General features: G+C 33.0%; 2 protein-coding genes across 2 annotated transcripts in view; one reads left to right on the top strand and one right to left on the bottom strand.

The window, feature by feature from the left end:
- Nucleotides 1-11,260, bottom strand: part of LOC130448657 (frizzled-2) — a 427,377-nt gene extending 416,117 nt beyond the window's left edge. Inside the window, exon 1 of the mRNA XM_056786115.1 lies at nucleotides 10,726-11,260. The gene's annotated coding sequence lies outside the window, so the exon portion shown is untranslated. The remainder of the gene's footprint in view (nucleotides 1-10,725) is intronic.
- Nucleotides 1,548-11,336, top strand: LOC130448659 (uncharacterized). The gene is made up of 3 exons (XM_056786118.1): nucleotides 1,548-1,777; nucleotides 5,719-6,613; nucleotides 9,695-11,336. Exons 1-3 carry the CDS (start codon nucleotides 1,616-1,618, stop codon nucleotides 10,075-10,077), a joined length of 1,440 nt encoding a protein of 479 aa, XP_056642096.1. The 5' UTR covers nucleotides 1,548-1,615; the 3' UTR covers nucleotides 10,078-11,336.
- Nucleotides 11,337-20,444: the final 9,108 nt, after the last annotated feature.

The raw sequence follows: 20,444 nt of genomic DNA, 5'->3' as shown, positions 1-20,444 counted from the left end.
AAATCCTTAGAGTTACTGTTAAAAAATGAGAAAATGCAAAAAGTTTTTACATCATTACTTGATCCTCAAGATGTAGAAAATTTCAATAAGACGGAAATCGTCCAAGAATTTACATCAATGCTCTATAATCAAAAGAACTGTAAACGCGTGGATTTGACACGATTGTTTATTTTTCGAAAATTATTTGCTAATACTTTATCTGCAGATTTCTTTTGTAAAAGTTGCAAAAGTTTTGACTCGAATACGAAACCTCCCAGTTGGAAATCCTTAAAACAAAAGATATTAAGGACGATTTATATTAATTCAATGTGGCAAAATGGTACTGAACGAGAGTGTATCATACTTGACATTAATCCTTTGGGTCCAATCAGATGATACAATTAAACCTGTATGGTTCGAAGGTGATCCAACACCTTTTACAATAGAAGATATTCTATGAACGATGACAATAATAAAGAAATTGATGAACAGCATAATGTTGATGTTTTAGAGGAAGAAACTGTAACTCATTGTAACTCATAAATATTATAATAAAATTGAAGTTTCAAATATAAAATAATTTATAAATATACGATACAAATGTAACAGTTAATACCATACTTTTAATAAATAAATTGCTTAATTTAATGTTTTCATATAATTTATTTTCTATGTTTCAATTATGTACGTGCTAATTAAAAAAAATGATTGAGAAACAATTAATTACATTATTAATTTCTTAAATATAAAAAATAAGTTGATAAAACAAAACATAGATTAAGGTATAACGTTCTTATGGAGTATCTTATAGCATACAATCGGACTGCCAAAATTTCCAACAATCAAAGGCTAGGCAACCATTTTTTTTTTTTTTCTAAAAATAGAAAGTTCAAGCTTTCATTTCATACCAAAATCACGCATTAACTAATAAGCTAAGCAACTATAACAAAATTCAAAAAACCAAAAAATGGTTGCCTAGTCAAGTAATTCACTGTTGACTATAACTACTATAATATTGTTTTCTTCTATTTGAGTACTACCTTTTTCAATAATATATGTCCTTTAACCAATCAGGTGCCTTTTTCAGTGGTCGGCTCTAGGACTATATGACTCGAAATGAACTGACACGGACAAAGGCGTCGGGAGCACCTATATAAAGATCCTGTTAGGGACAGGTATAAATATAAAGGTAGAATCTATTCTCTTGCATCTAAAATATCAATTATAAGAGTATATTCCTTAGTTCATGAAAAATTCTATACTTGAATTTTGCAGATCAAAATAAAATCAAAATTTTGAAACTGTACCCAAGAATATTCATATTTTCCAAGTTTAATTGATAAATTTCGGTGTCTTTCTGGTAGCAGATGTCCTCTTCTGACAGCCAATTCAATTTGGCACCCAACATCCTTATTAAATAAATTTCAATGAAACGATTTTGATTACAATATTGTTAATAACAATTAATAATGAAAATACCGAATCGCCACTGTCCTTCCACGTACTTTGCTTATCATTTATCACATATGTACAGACATATCTTGTGAAAAAATTATATCAGTATATTATAAAAAATGTATTAAACAATAACTTCCTTTTGAAATTGATAAAACTTCTTACTTTGTCAGTCGACAATATGTTACCGAAAAGCTTGATTGTAATTTTGCTAATTGTCGATTTATTCTTAATTGAAAGTTCAACGGTTAGAATAAACTACGTCAGATGTAATTACAATGGTTTCACGTGCAGTACTTCCAAACATAATACGCAATTGATATATTTCCAGTGTCCTAATGAAGTAAGTGAATTTTCTTATATACTATATCCATAAATTTATGTGTTGTTGATGTTAATTATACTGACTCTTTCGAAACATTTCATTAGCTCGTCATTTTTTGATTAACTGGCTATTTATATTCACTGCTACTAACTGAGCTTCCATTCAAGTATTTATATGGTGAAGTTTGCTAAAAAATTTTATTCTTTTGACAGAATTTGAACATTCTAATTGTTCTATTATATATAAGATAATATCTAAGTGTTAAATTCCACATTAGCTTCTCTTCTTTAAAAACATTGATGCATTTCCTCTGTTTCTTTCGTATTATATCATAGGAACACCATTCTAATACCATTTGACTTTACATTGTTAAGTCTGTAGATAAAGAATTTCAAACATCATGTTTTGTGACTATTTCTTCAACTACGTACTTGATAGCCTCGAATCGGCAAAGTAAATCTAGCAATTTGACTCCCAGCATACTATTCCAATTTTCTTTCTGTCTCTGACTGCTTCTTTTTAATTTATCCATTACAAATTTCCTTTTCCATTGAAAATATTTTCTCTCTGATACATTTTTTTGAAAATAGACATGGTAATAGTATCACTACACGTGTTACTTCAAATTTTTAAGGCACGAATTTCTCAACGCCGTAAATAGAACGGTGCCACCGATGCCCAGGCACAGGGCGTATACTCTGGGGACGCAAGAGTGGCCAGACCAGGCAGGACTATTATTTTTCGATTTGCTCCTGAAAATTTTCCACTGCGGCACTAGTATTTGTGTGATTCTATGTAATTAAAGTATATATGACTAAAAACAATAATCAAATTCATAATTTAGATTCAATCACAAACCTCTAAGTGTTTTGATAATACTAAAATGAATTCCTATTTCCCTTGGACACACGCGTGAACGGCTGGACCGATTTCCCTATTTTTGTGTTGTTGTGTTGGTTATTGCCAGGAGAAGGTTCTTATGAAAGATAAAATTGAAAAAATGGTGCGGAAAATTACAAAAATTCAAGAATACTTTTTTAAGAATACTAACTTCTTATCTAACCTTAGCGCTTTGGACAATATATACTTTTTCAATGTAACATTATGACGTTTGACATAGAATTGACAGTGATACGTTTCGCACTAGTTAGTTAGTAAACAAGCCGCGTAGCGGCGAGTGCTGAAACGTAACTAGTGCGAAATATACTTTCCAACGGGTTGTATACACTCTTTTTCCTACGACCACGTAAAAAATTCTCCAAAACAACGTATTTTTTAAATAAGAAAGTCAATTAAACAATTTTACACATGTATTGAAAAGTACATAAACCCGTTTGCTGTAAAGTTGAAAAATCCTACAAAATATTTTTTATAGTAATAATAGTAACAGTAGAGATGACAAAAACGAAAAGAATGATTATAAAATATTTGATAAATAAAGAACAGACAATGAACCAATAGAACAATAAATTTTTCGTAACTATATTAGATACAAGAACTAAATAATTATTAATGATTTTGTTTTACTTTTTTTCTGAGACGTTATATAAGTTAAACGTAAAGTTGTTATTATCACAATTACTAAATTGCAGTGGATTTTGTAATGTTATTGGTGGTATCCCTAACATATGTTCAATGTTTCTATTTGCAAATTATTTGTTTAATGTGCTTGTGTTGGTAATGGCATTCATCATTTTTTTGGAAGTCATTAACTATTAGTTGCAAAGTCATCTATGTACTGCTCAGCCTTCACTATGGAGAATAAATTTTCCCTCAACTACTTTATACATCACCCAGTAATTGTAATAACACTTAATTTTAACGTATAAATTATGTTGCAGACACTAGTATGTATTTGAACACAAATCACAACAAACTTTCAATTTTTATTGTAAACACTAATATAACCTCAAAAAATCCGACTCTCTACTTCTTCAGTCTTCTTAAATTTGGCCTTTTACCTTTTGACACCCAGCCAGATTCATATTGTATTCCCTTATCCCCTCTATCGTTCGAGACCATATATAACATAAGTAAAAGAAGCATTTCAATACATGTATGTTTTGTTATTTTATAGTACATGTGTGAAATAAGCTACTTTCTTAATTAAAAGTGAGTGTGCAATCTATCATTTTCATAAAACAAATGCTTTGATCGAAGTTATTTTATTGATAGAAAATACATTTAAAATAATTAAATTATTATTTCCCACTAAAAGTTAGTAGTGCTAGCTGATGCCTTCTGATATCTTTACGGTCCCAGCAATTTTAATTTACGATGAGATATAATCAATTAGTAGACTTTTTTTATGTTTTCTGGAGTAACCACCTCAATTGGAGGACCAGAACGTTCACCATCATCGGTGTCTGTACGACAATGTTTAAATTCAGTAAACCAATAACAAATGATTTTTTTTGGATAGAGCACAGTCCGGATAACACTTCTGAGCTTGAAAATTATTTTCTTTCATCAAGAAGCAATGATAAATTAACACACGAAATTGTTTTGAATCCATTGTTTTGAATAAGTAGCTTCACTTAAATGACTGTCATTTTTTTCTGACTAATCGAAATGTCATGAATTTTTTTTCTTTTAAAAGTTGGTACTTTACAGCAGCGCCAACTGTGTGTCAGTCACACGACTTATTGAGTGATGTAATACTTTTTAGCTTCTCACTGCTTCAGACCCAATAAACGCAGAAATTGCATCCTTATGATAAAAGAACCAACTATATGTTATAAGGAATGTAGTGCCGCTAGAAAACTCAAAAAGTGCGTTAATACATAAATAATTATTATTTATTATCCTTCAATTCCTTCATCACCGTTCACTTGTTGTGCCGTCAAATCAAGAATAACTTACTGACTCCATGTCGTCACCATACAGCTTTATATATGTATTAGTTAATCGCTCATCTGCAATTTTATTTAGAACAATCTTGATCATTTTTCTCGGCTGTAAGGCACTGCGCAGACGGGTCGACTCATTTGCAATTCGAGTTGTCAACGGGAGTCGCGCGTAACTTTGTGTTTTACAGTGGGAGTCCTCACACGGGTCAACTGACAGTCGTCAACTCAAATCTAATTGGCAACGTGAATCGCTGACTCCCGGTCGTCTGCAATCTCAGTCGCGTAGTTGCGTGCACTACAATAGAAGACCGATTGGCCTTATATTTTTTAAAATGAGTGATCAATCTCAATCAATCAATATTTCTTTTTTTGAAGAGGTGGAAAAGCATGAAGTGTTGTACAACTGCCACCTTCCTGGTTATTCAAAAAAAGATGTATTCTGCCTGTATTGTAGAAGCAACCAATCTCACCAATTCTTCAAAGCTTTCTTTTGTCATCCTATAGAATGCTACACACTTTGCAACTCTTTCAGTTCTTCTGCGGCTTAAGTTTTGTTGAATATATGGATGACACCAATATTTCCTTCTTCCTGCTCTACGATACCGTCTTTACTGATAGTAATCTATCATTTCTTTCTCAGACTCACTACTGCTAGAATCCATTTTCAAAAACTAGCACTACATAAAGTAAAATTATAGAAATATAACTATCAGCCGAGAGTTGCGGACTGAAGTTGCATACATGTGTGCGAACTCCAATTGTAAACAGGTTGCATAACTCCGATTGCACGATTTCGATTGCGCGTTGCGCAGTCAAGTTGCAAACTCAAATTGAAAATGAGTCGACTCGTGTGCGGAGGGCCTAACTGTTAAAATAGACACTGCTAGAAGGATGACGTATTCAAATTTCAAAATTTCTAACTTCAAAAATAATACTTTCACATCTCATTAAGAGATGGCACCAGACACCTCAACCGTAAATGCAGCTTGCAATAAAAATGCTTTTTGAATAAATACCGTTTCGTCATTTCACTGATTCATCCCCGAGGCTCATTAACTTTAGAATTCAATGGTTTATTTTTTAAATTTCATTCAAATCATTTATTTTTAGGATGTTACGCTTTTCATCAATCAATTCAACAGTCCAAGTAACATAGAATCGTTACAAATACAAAATTGCAAGAATCTAACAATTTCATTCGGATGTGGTTCAGACTTAAGAAATATAGAATCGCTAATTATCAAAAACATAGGATTTCTGAAGATCCAACTTCAACAACGTACTTCTCACGTGCCCGCTTCAGTTTCTTTCGAAAACATCGCATACTTAGAAGAAATACCGAAATTAGCGTTTGCGCAACACGACAAAATCACCCATTCTTATAACTGTATAACACCAAAAAACGATTTCCGAACGTTATCTTTCAAAAATGTAACAATAGGAACCGTTCAATCAAACGCCTTTCACATGCCGAACAAATTCGGAGATTTTAGTTTTACTGACGTGAAAATAAACAGAATGCAGGCATCGGCTATTCTAGTCAAACTTGATAAACTTTCCAAATTCACAATAGCTAACAGCGAGATTGATGTTGTAGAACATTTGGCGTTTCAAACTACTGCTAAAACTGTTGCTTTCAAACAAAATAAATTCATCGATATCGCTTCTAGCGGAATAAACGGCACTATAGAGAATTTCGAATTTTCAATCAATGCAGTCAATACCTTACAGCCGTATTCCATATCGATACTTTGTACCAACGTACATATATTTCAAAACAAATTTGAGTACATGAAAAGTGGCGCTTTAGAAAAAATAAGTCCTGGATTAATTGAAGATTCAGGAATGAATTTCGGTAAACTCAAATTCGTCTATGAATTCAAAAATAACACCATTCGTTTCATGGACGCTGGTTCCATCAATCCTGATATTGCAGCTTATGGTAACGTCGCTACGGAAATCATTGTTCACGGAAATAGGATATTATGTGAATGCGAAAATATCGGTAAGTTTATAAATTTCAATCACAAATAATCTGTAAAATTGAAGTCGTAGTAGGGCCAAATACATTTTTATTAAATTTTTGAGACGATTATGGACAAACTTTAATTGAGAAACCAAATAGCCACGAGGTCACCATCATGTCTCCTTTGAAGACCTTCATAGTAAGTGAAGATATACAGTGGTCAATAAAGGCATACAAGGAACTAAGCATGAAGCCTAGGAACTTGACTGGGCATTTAAGCATTAAAGTGCCCATGGATATAATTCTAGTAATGGACAAATGCGGCGGAGCTGGCGTTTCTACGAGACTTATGGTATTCTACACTGATAACTCGAGGTGGAAGGTGGAAGTAGGAGCAGAAATATATGGCTCATAAACCAAGCTTGTTATCCTAATGGACTTAAGCTCTATTATCCAGGTGGAAACATACGCTATTCTTATATGCACGCAACGTAACTACCGCCATACAAAGATATTTATCAGATTGAGACAAAGCTAAACAAAGCAGGTCTGCACCAAATCTTTGAGCTCACTTGGATCAAACAAGAGAAGTTACTCTAAAGTGGATACATGGTTAAACCAGAGTGCAAGACAACGAACAAGCTGATCACCTGGCGAATAATCGTAGATTTCCCAAAGATCCATCGAGTGATGGTCATAAAAAGTGAAAAAATGGGAATAAATAAGAAACATGCAGTAAACTTTCAGGTTTGATACCATCGACCATTTTATTCTATCGATACGTCCCAAAAGACCAAACCATTCAAAAAAGAAGAGCTAAAAGATGTTGCTGGTATGCTCACTGGAAACTGATTTGTGAAGTACCATCTGAAGAGCATCGAAAAAACATCTGACAGCTCTTGTCCTCTATGAGTATGAGGCTGTGCATAGACATAGACTACCGCATTTACATTCTAGCTTATTTGGAGCCAGAAGAAGTAAGCTGCATAGCTCCCAGATAAGTAGATCATTTTAAAAGTCGTTGTTACTGACTGATAAGAATTGTAAGAAATCTCCAACTGTATCTAATAACAACTTGATGATACATTTTGTATTGGCGCAATCTTCATAATACGGATTAAAATGAAGAAAATCATCGAGACTTTTCTTAACACTTGCATCAGTTCCAGAACGAATTTCCACAGGTATGTTTTATATTTCAAATGGAAAAATCTGGTAGATACCAATCGTTTGATTTATCTATGTCTACTTCTAATTAAGTTGCATATAGTTTTTGAATTCATTCTACCGTTTTTTCCTGAGCCCATATATCATTTCGTCGGATTTAGCTTATTCCTTCGAAGGAATACCTTTTTCTGCCTCTTATATCATGATGATCATTGCCTCTTCTTCAGATCTCTTCTATTATAGACTTTGCTTTTGCGAGTTCGTATTGATATGTCTAAATTGGCCCAAATAACTTTTGTAGATTCTAGATTCTAAATTGCAGAAATCCTCTGTCGCCTATGTTTCAAACAACGCATTTTAAGACTGTTTTGAAGGATGTAAGAAATTATCAAAAAGAAATCGATTGGTCAACTTACCACCCTACTTGCCATCCTTGGGTGGTAATAATGCAGCAACAATGTTTGCTGATTCTTCTACATCCATTTTGCTGTTATACAAATCAATAATTTCAATTTCGGGATGTAAGTATGCTTACTTACATTGCTTGTAGCGTAATTGTACATTGTTAAAAATGGAAGAATGCACACAAGTTTGTAGAATTGAGCAAACTTAAGCAACCACCAAAAAAGACAATTGGTATTCATTTTTTAATTTATAGACAATTCTATAATTTTCTCAAATTCGCTCTGTCACTTGCCAATGAATTAAAATGTCATTCAGCAAAGCACTTCAACCAACTGCGAACAAAATAATTATGTCATTGTGTGGAAATGTAGACATCGGTAATCATCGTGAGCAAAATAAAAAAAATACTGCCGTCCCTTAATCAGATTTCTCAAATTTTACACGGGTCTGTCATTCGTTTGTTTCCATGTTGAAATTGTTTGCAATTCAAAATTTTGTAAAAGGGGAGACTGTTTTGAATACGAGGTCTGGCTATTAAATAACGAGACTGGTTACGAAAAAGGGTTTTATTATGAAAAGTATTCTACATTCGAATGCTCCCTTGCAATATACTCCCCTTCCCTCGCCACCATACATTTCTTCCATTGATCGAAGCAGTGCTGGAAGTCTTCTTTGGTTAGTGCCTTTAGTAGCTCTGCCATTTTTGCTTTGCCATTTCCATCGACTCAAATCGGGTCCCTTTCAAAGCAAATTTTATCTTAGGAAATAAAAAAAGTCGCACGGTGCCAAATCTGGTGAGTACGGCGGGTGTTCGAGCACTGGAGTGCGCTTACTGGCCAAATACTACTTCACAGATAGTGAGTTAAGGGTGGGTGCGTTGTCCTGGTGCAAAATCGGGCCGTTTTCTTACGAACTAGTTATCGAAGTGTTACCAAAACTAACAAATAGTAAGTTTGGTTGACAGTCTGACTCTCTGAAACCCATTCAGTCATGACTATACCGTTAATGTCGAAAAAACGAACAACATTGCATTGAATTTTGATTTGCTTTCTCGGCCATCACTAAAGCGCTTACACCACTCAAAAACACGCGAACGAGATAGATAATTGTCCCCTTAGATCTCTTGCAACAGTTTATAGCACTCAGTGGGAGTTTTTTAAATTTAACGAGAAAAAACACGTTATTTTCAAACCGCTACTTCACGAAAACTATAATAGTAACGGAAACGTGTTTTGGGACGTGCATAGACAAGATATCTAGATACCCAACGCACTACTCGTTTTTCCCCCACCTCTCTAGGGCTCCATCTAGACGCGCAGTCTGGTTATTTAATAGCCAAACCTCGTATGTCATATTTTATAGTTGTCGTCAGACGTGGAATTTTTAAAAGAGTCTTTGTAAAAGCAGATATTCTGGGTATCCTGCGAATATTTATACTTCTAACCGTCATAAATAGATATAGAACAAAACATAGAAATGTGAAAATTCAAAGCTACGTTTAATTATTAATGGAGTGAATATAATTCAATTTTTGTTGTTTTTTTACAGCTTGGATTTTTCCCGGAGTAGGCCACGGTTTCAATACCCGCTATCTAGTACCGTTTTACGAGAATCTTCTAAATAACAAAAGCAACAATCTGTGCTCATCTTCATGCGATCTACCTCTAGCTTCAGCTATCCAACAATTACAAAATGGTAAATGTCTTGACAACGTTACAGCTGATTGGATTTGCGACAATAAAAATAAAATTGAACCAACAACTACAATTGCAAGTTTGTGGAGTACCCCCCATCCATCTCTCACCATTTCCACTAGAAGAAGCATTCCTCGTCCTCGTGGATATATATTAACTATTCATGGTTCTTCGCGTATGTTTAAACCAATCAATATTATTCTAGCCATTGGATTAGTTTTCTTAGGTGCTATATAAATACTTTAACATTGAAACCTTGTTTTCTATCAAGATTTTTCACATGCCCCCAACTAACCTTATCTACAAGGTATCTCCAAAGAATATCTGGCATTTGTTAGTTCAATAGAACAAAATAAAATATGTTAATTATTATATTTCTGATGGTATTCTAATATGGAAAGAAAAATTGATATAAAATGATAACATGCTTAACGTGTCAGTTAATTATTACCCAAGCTTTCTATAATTCCTATTTCAAACTAAATAAATTCATTAATAATCTTGGAAGACTAACTTCCTAGATGGAACTACAGTTAGAGACTACTGTTGTTAATATACAATGTGTGTCAAAAATATTGAGCCTGAATCTCCTAAGACTTTTACTTGATAATATTTGCCGGCTTAACTGAAAGTCCTTTACCTAGAGGACAAATATTCCACGCAATATACGTCAAGAAAAGTAATATAAAAAAATATCATAAGTACTGTTCATAACCTTCGATGCTGCAAAATAATTTTGTAATTTCTGTCCGTTTTATTTGCATAATTTATACTACAAATAAATATGTTATATTCTTGTTAATAGAATAAAGAATTTTTATACTTTTCTTTATCACGAAACGCCGGTGCATCCTAACCTAAATGTAGTTAGTTATTTCCACTTACCCGTTTGTTAATTTTTAAAACCAAATTTAACTGACTGAAAAACACTCGACACATAATCCTTCAAGTTTTCTTACACAAAAAAAATTCAAAGAGGTCCATTTCCTCACAAATCTCACCTTTCCTCACCACACGAGCACCGCGTAAACAAAGCAAATGGCGGAATTAACTCAGAGGTGGAACAGTCTTAAATAGCTGCGAACAACGTAACAGTAACAGTGGAAAGTGTAAGTGAATTTGATTGTGTTTTGTTGTGTTTTATTGAATATGCTGATATTTATTGTTTAATGTTGCAATCTATGTAGAATTAAGGTTAGGTTAGGTTAGGTTATGTTAGGTTAGGTTAGGTTAGGTTAGGTTAGGTAATTCACCACTGATTTTAGCTTTATGAACAATACTTACAATAAAATAACTTCTGCTATTTTTTGGTGGGAATTGGCTAACAATTTCTGAAGTTTTGCTGCTTCTATACTCATGAAATAAGAATTATAATGAGTTGGTATGTAATAAAAAAGGGGTATTAGTAAAACTATCAACAAAGGAAGATATATTTTATTTAGTTTCGATTGTATTAAATATTATTCTTTTCTAAAATAAATGTATGTCATCCTTATTGAGATGTATGTATTCAAATACACACCAAAATAGTTTCGATATGAAGATTCAAAAGTAAAAATTGAAAGTCGATCCCATCTCTATTTTCAACGCCGCGACGCTTGTCGATCGATAGGGACGACATATCTACAGCGGACCTTTGGTGTGAAGGGACCGAGAAATTCACTGGAAAATCCCAACACATTTATTCGGTCTACCCAAAGAACACATGCGTACAGGGTACATAAGCAGCTTTGATTTGAAAAGTTATTTTTCACTTTTCGAGGAATGACAATAGAAAACTGAATCGTTTTTTTGCTTTTTTCTTTGTAATAATGTGTCCTTGTTCAAAAATCATTCTTTAACAAGAAAGTTCATTATTAAAATTTTGGATATTATTAGAAACTTATTAAATTCCACAAAATATACAGAATTTGTCAAAAAATAGTCGAATAAAACAAAAGAAATCTCTATTTACGATAAAATAACACCATATAAATCAGTCATGTCAAAGATACAAGGGCCGGAAGTGTCCCGCGGACTGTATCAATAAGACCCGCGATCGCATTGTGTCACAGAAATAAGAATCATGTTTTTTAGAGCTTTTAGACTTCATTCGATTCCTTTACGGATGTTTTAAATACTTGTACTCTCAAGTCTACGGATGTTTATAAGTTATTTCAAGGGCAGTGCGTGTCTAGACAAACGAGAGAGAGAGACAGTGTGATCATCTCTTAGCAGCAAGCGGAAATGTCCTATTATTTTTGTCGAGAACGATAGAATCTTCCACGCGCCTCGAGTCTAGACTAGAACCTTCCTTAACCATATAAAACGAGTGCGTCAGCGCGACGTGAGTCAGTTGAGTCGAGTAATCGAAACGATACGGTGGGAAAAAGATTTTAATAGTACTTTGAAGTAGTGATTGTGAAGATATTGTGCATTTTTTGTGTCATGCGTGTGCGATATCCGTAATTGTTATATCGAGTTCCATAATTGTTACGATTTCGTCACCAAACCGTAAAGTTGATAGTGAGTGCAGAGTTTTTCAGTCTCAATGGGAAATTGCATATTTTTTCATAGAATTGAAAGGTAAACCACGGTGTTTGATTTGTCATCGAACAGTTGCTGTTTGTGAGGAGTTTAATTTGAAGAGACACTATGAAAAGAATCCCAAGTCAAAATTCTATTGTTACACTAAAAAAATAAGAATCGACACATTGTCATCTTTAAAATCCCTCAGGGTCAACAATTGATGTTTACTAAAGCTAATACAGAGAGCAAAGATGCCCTAAAATTAGGTTTTATTACTGCATTAGAAATCGCTAAAAGATAAAGACTGTATGTTGAAAGTTGCCGATGTTTCATTTCCCTATCAAAGGTCAATAATTCAAAATATTTCGCTCTTAAGAAACACTGTTGCTATAAGAAGAATTCGACTGGAATATACTTAGCAGCACAGCTACGGATGTTGCTCCTGCCATGGCTGGCAAACATTTGGGCGTTGTTACTTCAATTAAAACAAAAACGTATAATTCATCTGGAATCATTGGCATCTAAACATTTAAAAATAGACCATTTTATGTAACCTTTAATTAAAATTGTAAATTTTATAAGAAGCAGAGGATTAAATCACCTACAATTCAGGCAATTTTTACAAGATTTGGACGAAAAGTTTTCTGATGTTCTTTGGCTCAGATCGAGGAGTAGTTTTAGAAAGATTTTTTGCATTACGTGACCCTATTCAAGCTTTCATGTTAGAAAAAGGCAAACCAATTGATTACGACAATGACTGGTGGATTGATTTTTTTGGTAGATATGAATAAACACTTGACTGATCTGAATATAAAGTTACAGGGTAAAAATCTGATTATTACTCAAATGTATTCATCATATAATCAAGCCTTCCAAACAAAGTTGAGGCTCTGGGAAAATCAGGTAAAAAATGAAACTTTGGACCATTTCCCTTATTTAAAATCATTTGGCACAGAGAACCAAAAAAAATTAGATGAATATTCTCAACTTCTGCAAAATTTAAGTACGGAACTCAACAATCGTTTTGAAGACTTTCACAAAATGAATGAAATGGAATTCCCATTGTCAGCAATCCATTCAATTTTGAAGCTTCACAGGCACCAGTTCATTTGCAAATGGAATTGATAGATCTTCAATCGGACAGTATGCATGCAGCACGCATTCTCTGCATGTTTGGTAGCAACTATTTATGTGAGCAATTATTTTCCGTCATGAAAATAAATAAGAGCAAACATCGCACAAGACTTACGAATGAAGATCTCCAATCAATTCTTAAAATAACTACAAAGAAATATAATACCTGACATCAACGGGCTTATCAAAAACAAGAGAAGTCATGTATCTGGATCCTCGAGGTCAACATAAGTACCTACCACCTTTTATAACTTTGATATGATTTTTAACAACCGTATATTGTATATTGTATATAATTTAATAAATAAAATGTCATGAAAATTCAGTTAATTCTTTTTTTATTTTCAATCTGGCCCGCCTACGAATTCAAAATTGAATGTATGGCCCTTTGAAAAATTTAGAGACACCTTTGATATAAATTCTAATTTCTTGAACATTCTTGTCTCGTTTGCATCCAGTATCGACTTACGATCATCATCATCAAGTCAAATTTTCTAGGATCTTCACACTTTTCTTCTGGTGTCTTTTGGTCACCATGTTGAATGTACTTAAAAGCTTCCACTTCCACATGGATATTAACAATACATGCCTTAGTTTTATCATGATTTAAACTTGTAAAAATACCTCTTATTATCAAAAGTGAAACAATCCTATTTTAAGAAAAGTAAAACAACTTGTTGTATAATGAATAAATGTTTTATCTTAGTTTCCATGTCGCAACTCGTACATATAATTGATTTGTAATTAAGAGAAGGTGCATGCAATATGGCAACCATTTTGAATCTGTGCTTGATAAATATGGGAGCAACCACAGTATAATTTGTCGACGGTTTGTCAAAGGGCGACGTGAGTAACACATGTAATAGTATTAGGGCACACAATATGCACATGATTCATATGTCAGTGCACACAAAAAGGAATACAGGGCGTTGTCAGTCTAAATTTTCGTGTTGAACTCAAAATACCAATATTTCTAGACGTTCAAGAATACATTATCTACAGTAATATTTGATGATATCTATCGATAAAACTTGGTAGCATTTAACTTAACTTAAAATCGCACATTCCATATTGTGAAGCTAGCGAGTGGTACAAGACGTAGAAAAATGTAAAAAAAACCAAAAAGAATTATTTCCAAGTCTTACCACCAACTCCAAGGAAAACAGATAATGACACAGCAATTCACAAATTCTCAAACCGCAATTACTCGTAGAAAATAAACTCTTGATAATTTGAAAACCCTTGTGGACCTTTGGAATTCAACTCTAGAGTACTGCAGGGCACGTACTCAATTTCATCATCGAAGACTTTCAAGTGTTTTCTGCTAGAAATGAAGCCAAGAACAAAAGTTCAAGATACAGTGCCGAAATAAGTGTCCACCATAATATACTTGCAAGGAAACTAACTGATGGAAACGTAGGAGTACGTCGTCTTAAGAGATTTAAATCAAACGACCTAGTAGATAGATCTAATTAAAATGTTCACCAACTTTTTGAGCGCCTTTGCCTTTACCCGGTAAATTGATCCTGGGTTATAGGGATAGAATATTTCGGCTACTTTGGAATTCGTTTAACTTTGACTGCTAACCAACCTGAGATGTGAAGGGCATTGCATATTGAAAGCTGGAGAATTATTTTAGCCAGCACTGGTAACATAAAGATTTAGCTGCTGCGAAATGGTGATCTTGAAATATATTCTGGTTTACAGGCAAGGTACTAGTTGCCTTAAAACCATTGACAATGTTACTGATCGTGGCTGCGCGTTCATATACTGCACTGCCAAACTGTGAACGCATCCAAGATTCGAGGAATGGGTGTAGTAAGTGTGCTCATTGACATATCACGTGGCTGCAATATGTGTACCTTCCATCTGGAGCTACCTCTTGCGCATATGTTTGCATATTATCATTGGCGAAATACTTTGACCTGCTGCACTGACGCAGGCGACCTTTGTTGTATCAACACCTCTTTCGCCGCTGGTTAATGCTCCAATTTGCTTTTTTCCCTTGCCACCTATAACTTTTTGTGGCTTATTTTGCACTGTTTGGAATCCGCTTTCATCAACAAAATATTTTGTTAGCATTTAGCTTGTTGGTGTCAACTATTTACTCATAAATATCAAAAAAGTTTTGATGCTTTCCCTGTTAAATCATTACTTCGATTTAAAGAAGTTGCCTCAGATGTCGAAAGCTAATCTTGTCATTTTGCCGTTTCATGAATGCGTATTCTTTGTTCTATTGTTTCAGTCTATTCTTCTCGACAATTTGGTAAGATAGATTCCTAATTTCAACACGTTCTTCTGAATAACTTTCATCTAAATGTCTTTTTAATAAATTCTATTAATCATGTATAGCGTTTTGTAAATCTTCTGCTTTCCATTTAAAATATTTTTGTTCAGTCATCTGTAAAAAACAGTTAGATAAATTGAACCAGTCCCTTTTAACCCACCATGTATGGTGGCAAACTGTTTACGCGCATAAAAATTGAATTTGACAAGAACATCACCCATCAAAGCCGGTTATTGTTTATCACCATTTAATTGTTAATTAATAATGAATTTCAATTGAAAATATAAATATAGACAGCTTACCTTTGCCTTAATTACATGACTAGCAAAGAACACCTAAATTTACATCTAAAACAATGAACCTAACTGAACCTAACCTAACCTAACCTAACCTAACCTAACCTAACTTAACCTAACCTAACCTAACCAAAATTTACATTAAAAACCATGAAATTGGTTTTTCGTTAATGGCAACTATCGCGCTGTTTTGTGATAAATCCAAAATGGACGATTAATAGCTAAAGTTAGTTGATTGTCGGTTGGTGTTGCCAATTATAAAATCAATAAACTACTAAACTGTTATTTGATGATGGTATAACTTAACGAATGGTCCAATATATAAAACCTTCCTCAATATAAAAACTATCAGTAATTAAAATATGAAAACTTAAGCAGAATTTATTACTCTTACGTTCGTGTTCACGCTGACGCTCTCGTTCACATTACTTTGGAGTTCGCGCTGAAAACTATTCACTACATATTTTTCGTATATTGACATTTCATTTGCAAAGGCAAAAGAAAAATCTTTGTCATCAATGAAATTGTACAAAAATTCGTAGTTTTGGATAATTTCCAAGATTAATGAGCACAAAAAACACCAAAGTACGCCACGCCAGGAAAATAAATTGCAAATGGTTGAATTTGGTTATTGCTGCTCCGCATGCGAGGTCGTTCGACCTAAATACCTGTTTTCATTGGCTAGGCGTTGGAACGCTGGAACGTTGAACATAAAAATTGGAGCGAGCTTGGTGCGAACTTAAATGCGAGCGCGGGCGTTTGTGTTTACGTATTCAAAATGAACTAGTTTCCAAAAAATTGCACTCGGGGTTACTAATCAGGTGAGGAATTCTTGAATCATAAGACAAAATATTAGTGAGTGGATCAAGATGAACAAAAATATTTTTCCAGTTGTTTCGTATCACTAATTCTTCCTTTTAAGTGAATGAGTCGGAAATGGCTAGTGACTAATACGTGTTATTATAGAAAAAGCTACACAAGAAAATTTACTCAAGATATTTATACCAAAAATGATTGGATTTGTGGTTATAACCAATATATTGTTTTCCTTGCTTACTTTTTGGTGGTAATAAAGCTTGGACGGTAATTAGAGTCACCGACCTAGAGCACTTGAAGATAAAAAGATTAAGGCTCCATTAAATTCTTCTTTATGGTTATATATACAGATGAACAACTAAAATATGCCGAAAAATACGTATATGTTGTTAAAAATTATTATTTGTATTAAATTTAGTAAACAATTTCTCAACATAATTGAGTTACAGGACGTGTTAAGTCTGTTTCTAGTTCAGGACATTTTGAAAATCGAAATATTGGTAACAGATGTTAAGTGAAGTAAAGATCTTAATAAAAACGTGAACCATTACTTGGAGATTTATATTTTTCTTGTGTTGTACACATTCCAACTATTCATAATTTTTGCATAGAATTTGACGAAGAAATTTCTACAAGGTACAATTTTTTTGGAGCATTTTAGATCACTTCAAAATTGTTTCTAATTCGATTCTTTTTTGAAAATGAACATGAACAAAATTTCATTGTAGGGATTAAAACCTGTTACTCATATCAAAAATATTTACCTTGCTCCTTCACAATTAGCTTAAAACTTCTATAGACAGAGAGAAATGCTTTATTAACAAAAAATTTTTACAATTTGTAGACAAAAGCTTGTAAAAACTCAAAAACAAACATAAAAATAACTAAATAAAGATACAAATAAAATAAAATTTTAATATACACAAAAAACCACCATGAATAACAAAATTATAGGTGATATAAGTCCATAGCAAAATTAAACCATTTTGTAACATGTCCAGAATTAAATGTAATTTTTAAAATAGTAGTTGTTTACACAATAGAAGGCACTTTCCAGTAAATATACCCTAAAATTATTGCGGAATGAGGGAAAAGATGATATCGATTTGATTTCAATTGGCAAGTGATTATGCATTTTTTGCATTGTAAAATATTGAACCCTTAACTAATTCAGAGAGTAGGTAAAGCGCGTTACTAAGTGTATAGCCGTGCAACGAAATTGGAGAAGCGTGCTAATGGATTCAAAGATGAATAAGAAAGGAAGAATCAGAATTTTTAATCTTTCCAATAAGTCCCTGCAGTGAGCCCTGCTGTTTAGTCCGACTAAATATCTAGCATCTCTCTTTTGTAGTTTAAAGATTCGCTCAAATCGAGTCGCCCCACACGTACCCCAGAAGGGAAGGAGATATCGGAGATGCGACCCAATAAGGGTATAATAAACTGTTAAGGAGGTGGATAAGTTCAGTTCTTTGGAAACTAATGTCAGCGCAAAGCAGGAGGCACTTAATTTTTCAGATAAGGCGGCAATATGTAACTCCAATTTCAAGGAATTGTCCACAACAAGCAATAAGAATTTTACAAATTCGACTTAATTGTGGTGTTATTCAATAAAAAGGGAGTAATGTATTTTTATATGATAAAGCTTTGGTTTCAGAAAAGTTGGGACTAGGATGATTCGAATCGCACCATGATTTAAGGGTGGTTAGGTCACTAGATATGGTTCTATGAAGTGCCATGAGATCAGGGTTGCTCCAAGAGAAACTAGTCTCTTTTGCAAATACATATTTCTTTAGAAATATTACGAGAACTGACAAGTCCCCTATTGTAATAAATACTTTTGGTATCTTTTATTTTCTTATGATAAATTTTTCTCTATAGTTTGACGTAATTTTTGAAAGACACTATCCGAGAATTTCCTTAAGTGAGATAAAGATCGCATGTTTTTTGCAGATATACGTAAAACTTTAATGGACCAGGTTTTATTTTGCTTATTTTTAATACGCCTGAGAGGAAAATTGAATTGGTTGCCAGACCATTACTTTAAAACGTCTATAAATCAAAATTTCTTTTAATTTACTTGAAGTTTCGATATATATTTCACAGAAGTAGCATTTGCAATAACTATTAAAAATGTTATAATATAATATTCACAAAATAATACCAATGTTAAGAATTAATTTAATAATTAATTAAGTTCAGTACACTATCATTATTTAGATATATTTTTCGAAGTTCAATACAAATTTTGCGGATATATTTAAAAGGTTTGAAAGTCTTAAAATTTTATTCAAAATCACCAAAAACTTATTTTAACATAACTGTTACGAACAAGTCCATAACATAGGACGTGAAGCCGGTCCTATCCGGTTATAATGGAATTTTAAAATTTGGCAAAGCGGCGGCGATTTATTTATTTTTTTTAGAACTAATTTCTATTAAAGTTTTGTTTATTTGTTTGTTTCTTTACTTTATAGGATTCTGGAAATATAGTTTCTGATATAAAATCGAGCATGTTTAGGGTCATAATGAACGAAACGAAATAGAAAATTAATGGAGAATTTAAATAAATCGAAATAGTTAATTATTATGTACGTTAGTTGATTCTGTGTTTAAATAAATTAAATAAGTAAAAGACAGTATTTATTAATTCACCCCACCGACAGAAATAGTATAAATACATAAGAAAAACATTACAATTTATACTTTCAATTTACTCTAAGATATAAAAACTCGCGAAAAAAAACGTTATTTTTGATAGCATCAACGTCCCTCTGACAATATGACACTTTAATCGAAATGATGAAAGCTTCAGTTAAAAATAGGAGAAATTCGACACGAATGGACACTTATTTACACCATGTCATTTCCGTCGCTACAATTTTAGCATCGGTTTTCTCTTCACAAGCTGTCAATATCATGTTTCAGATATTCCATTCTGTAGTAAATTGCTTTTTGGTAGAAATGCGAAGAAAGAAATATTGTGGCGGTTAGCAATCAATTGCGATTGTCCGTATTGTATATTAAAAATTCAATGGGATGAAATTTCACTAGTTGAAAAGGTGTTTTAATGGAAAACATCACAGTGGAAAGAAGAATCATTCAATAGAAAAGATGCGCTCAATGAAACCACTCCTGTTTCGATAAATTATTTCATCTCATAGTTGAAAAAGATACCCCCGTTTATCGCGAAAATTAATTACATTTTTTATAGAAAAAAAAAGGTTAATTGATTGAAGCAAATTCCGGAAATCTACCAAAAGTTATTCAGGGATTTACTAAATATCGTTAGATTTGAAAAAAATTTGTCTTCAGACTTGGTTTCATATTATGTATTGATCAGTAGTTTACGATAAAGAGTATTAATCAAGTATCTAATTATTGTTTTCTCACCAATTTCTTTACATTTTTGCGTTGAGGTTGTCATTAGAAATACGAGGATAGTCCCAGAAGTACCAGACCTGACCTAGAGATAGCGGTGCTTGCTTGAAAAATAACACTGTATTAGAAAGCATATGTTTCAAGTTTGAAGACGCTACGTTGTTCAGTGGCCATCAAAAATAAAC

The sequence above is a fragment of the Diorhabda sublineata genome, chromosome 9 (genome assembly GCF_026230105.1).
Source record: "Diorhabda sublineata isolate icDioSubl1.1 chromosome 9, icDioSubl1.1, whole genome shotgun sequence".
Lineage (NCBI taxonomy): Eukaryota > Metazoa > Arthropoda > Insecta > Coleoptera > Chrysomelidae > Diorhabda > Diorhabda sublineata.
Note: the sequence above shows the minus strand (reverse complement) of the source record. Positions and strands in the feature narration are given on the sequence as shown.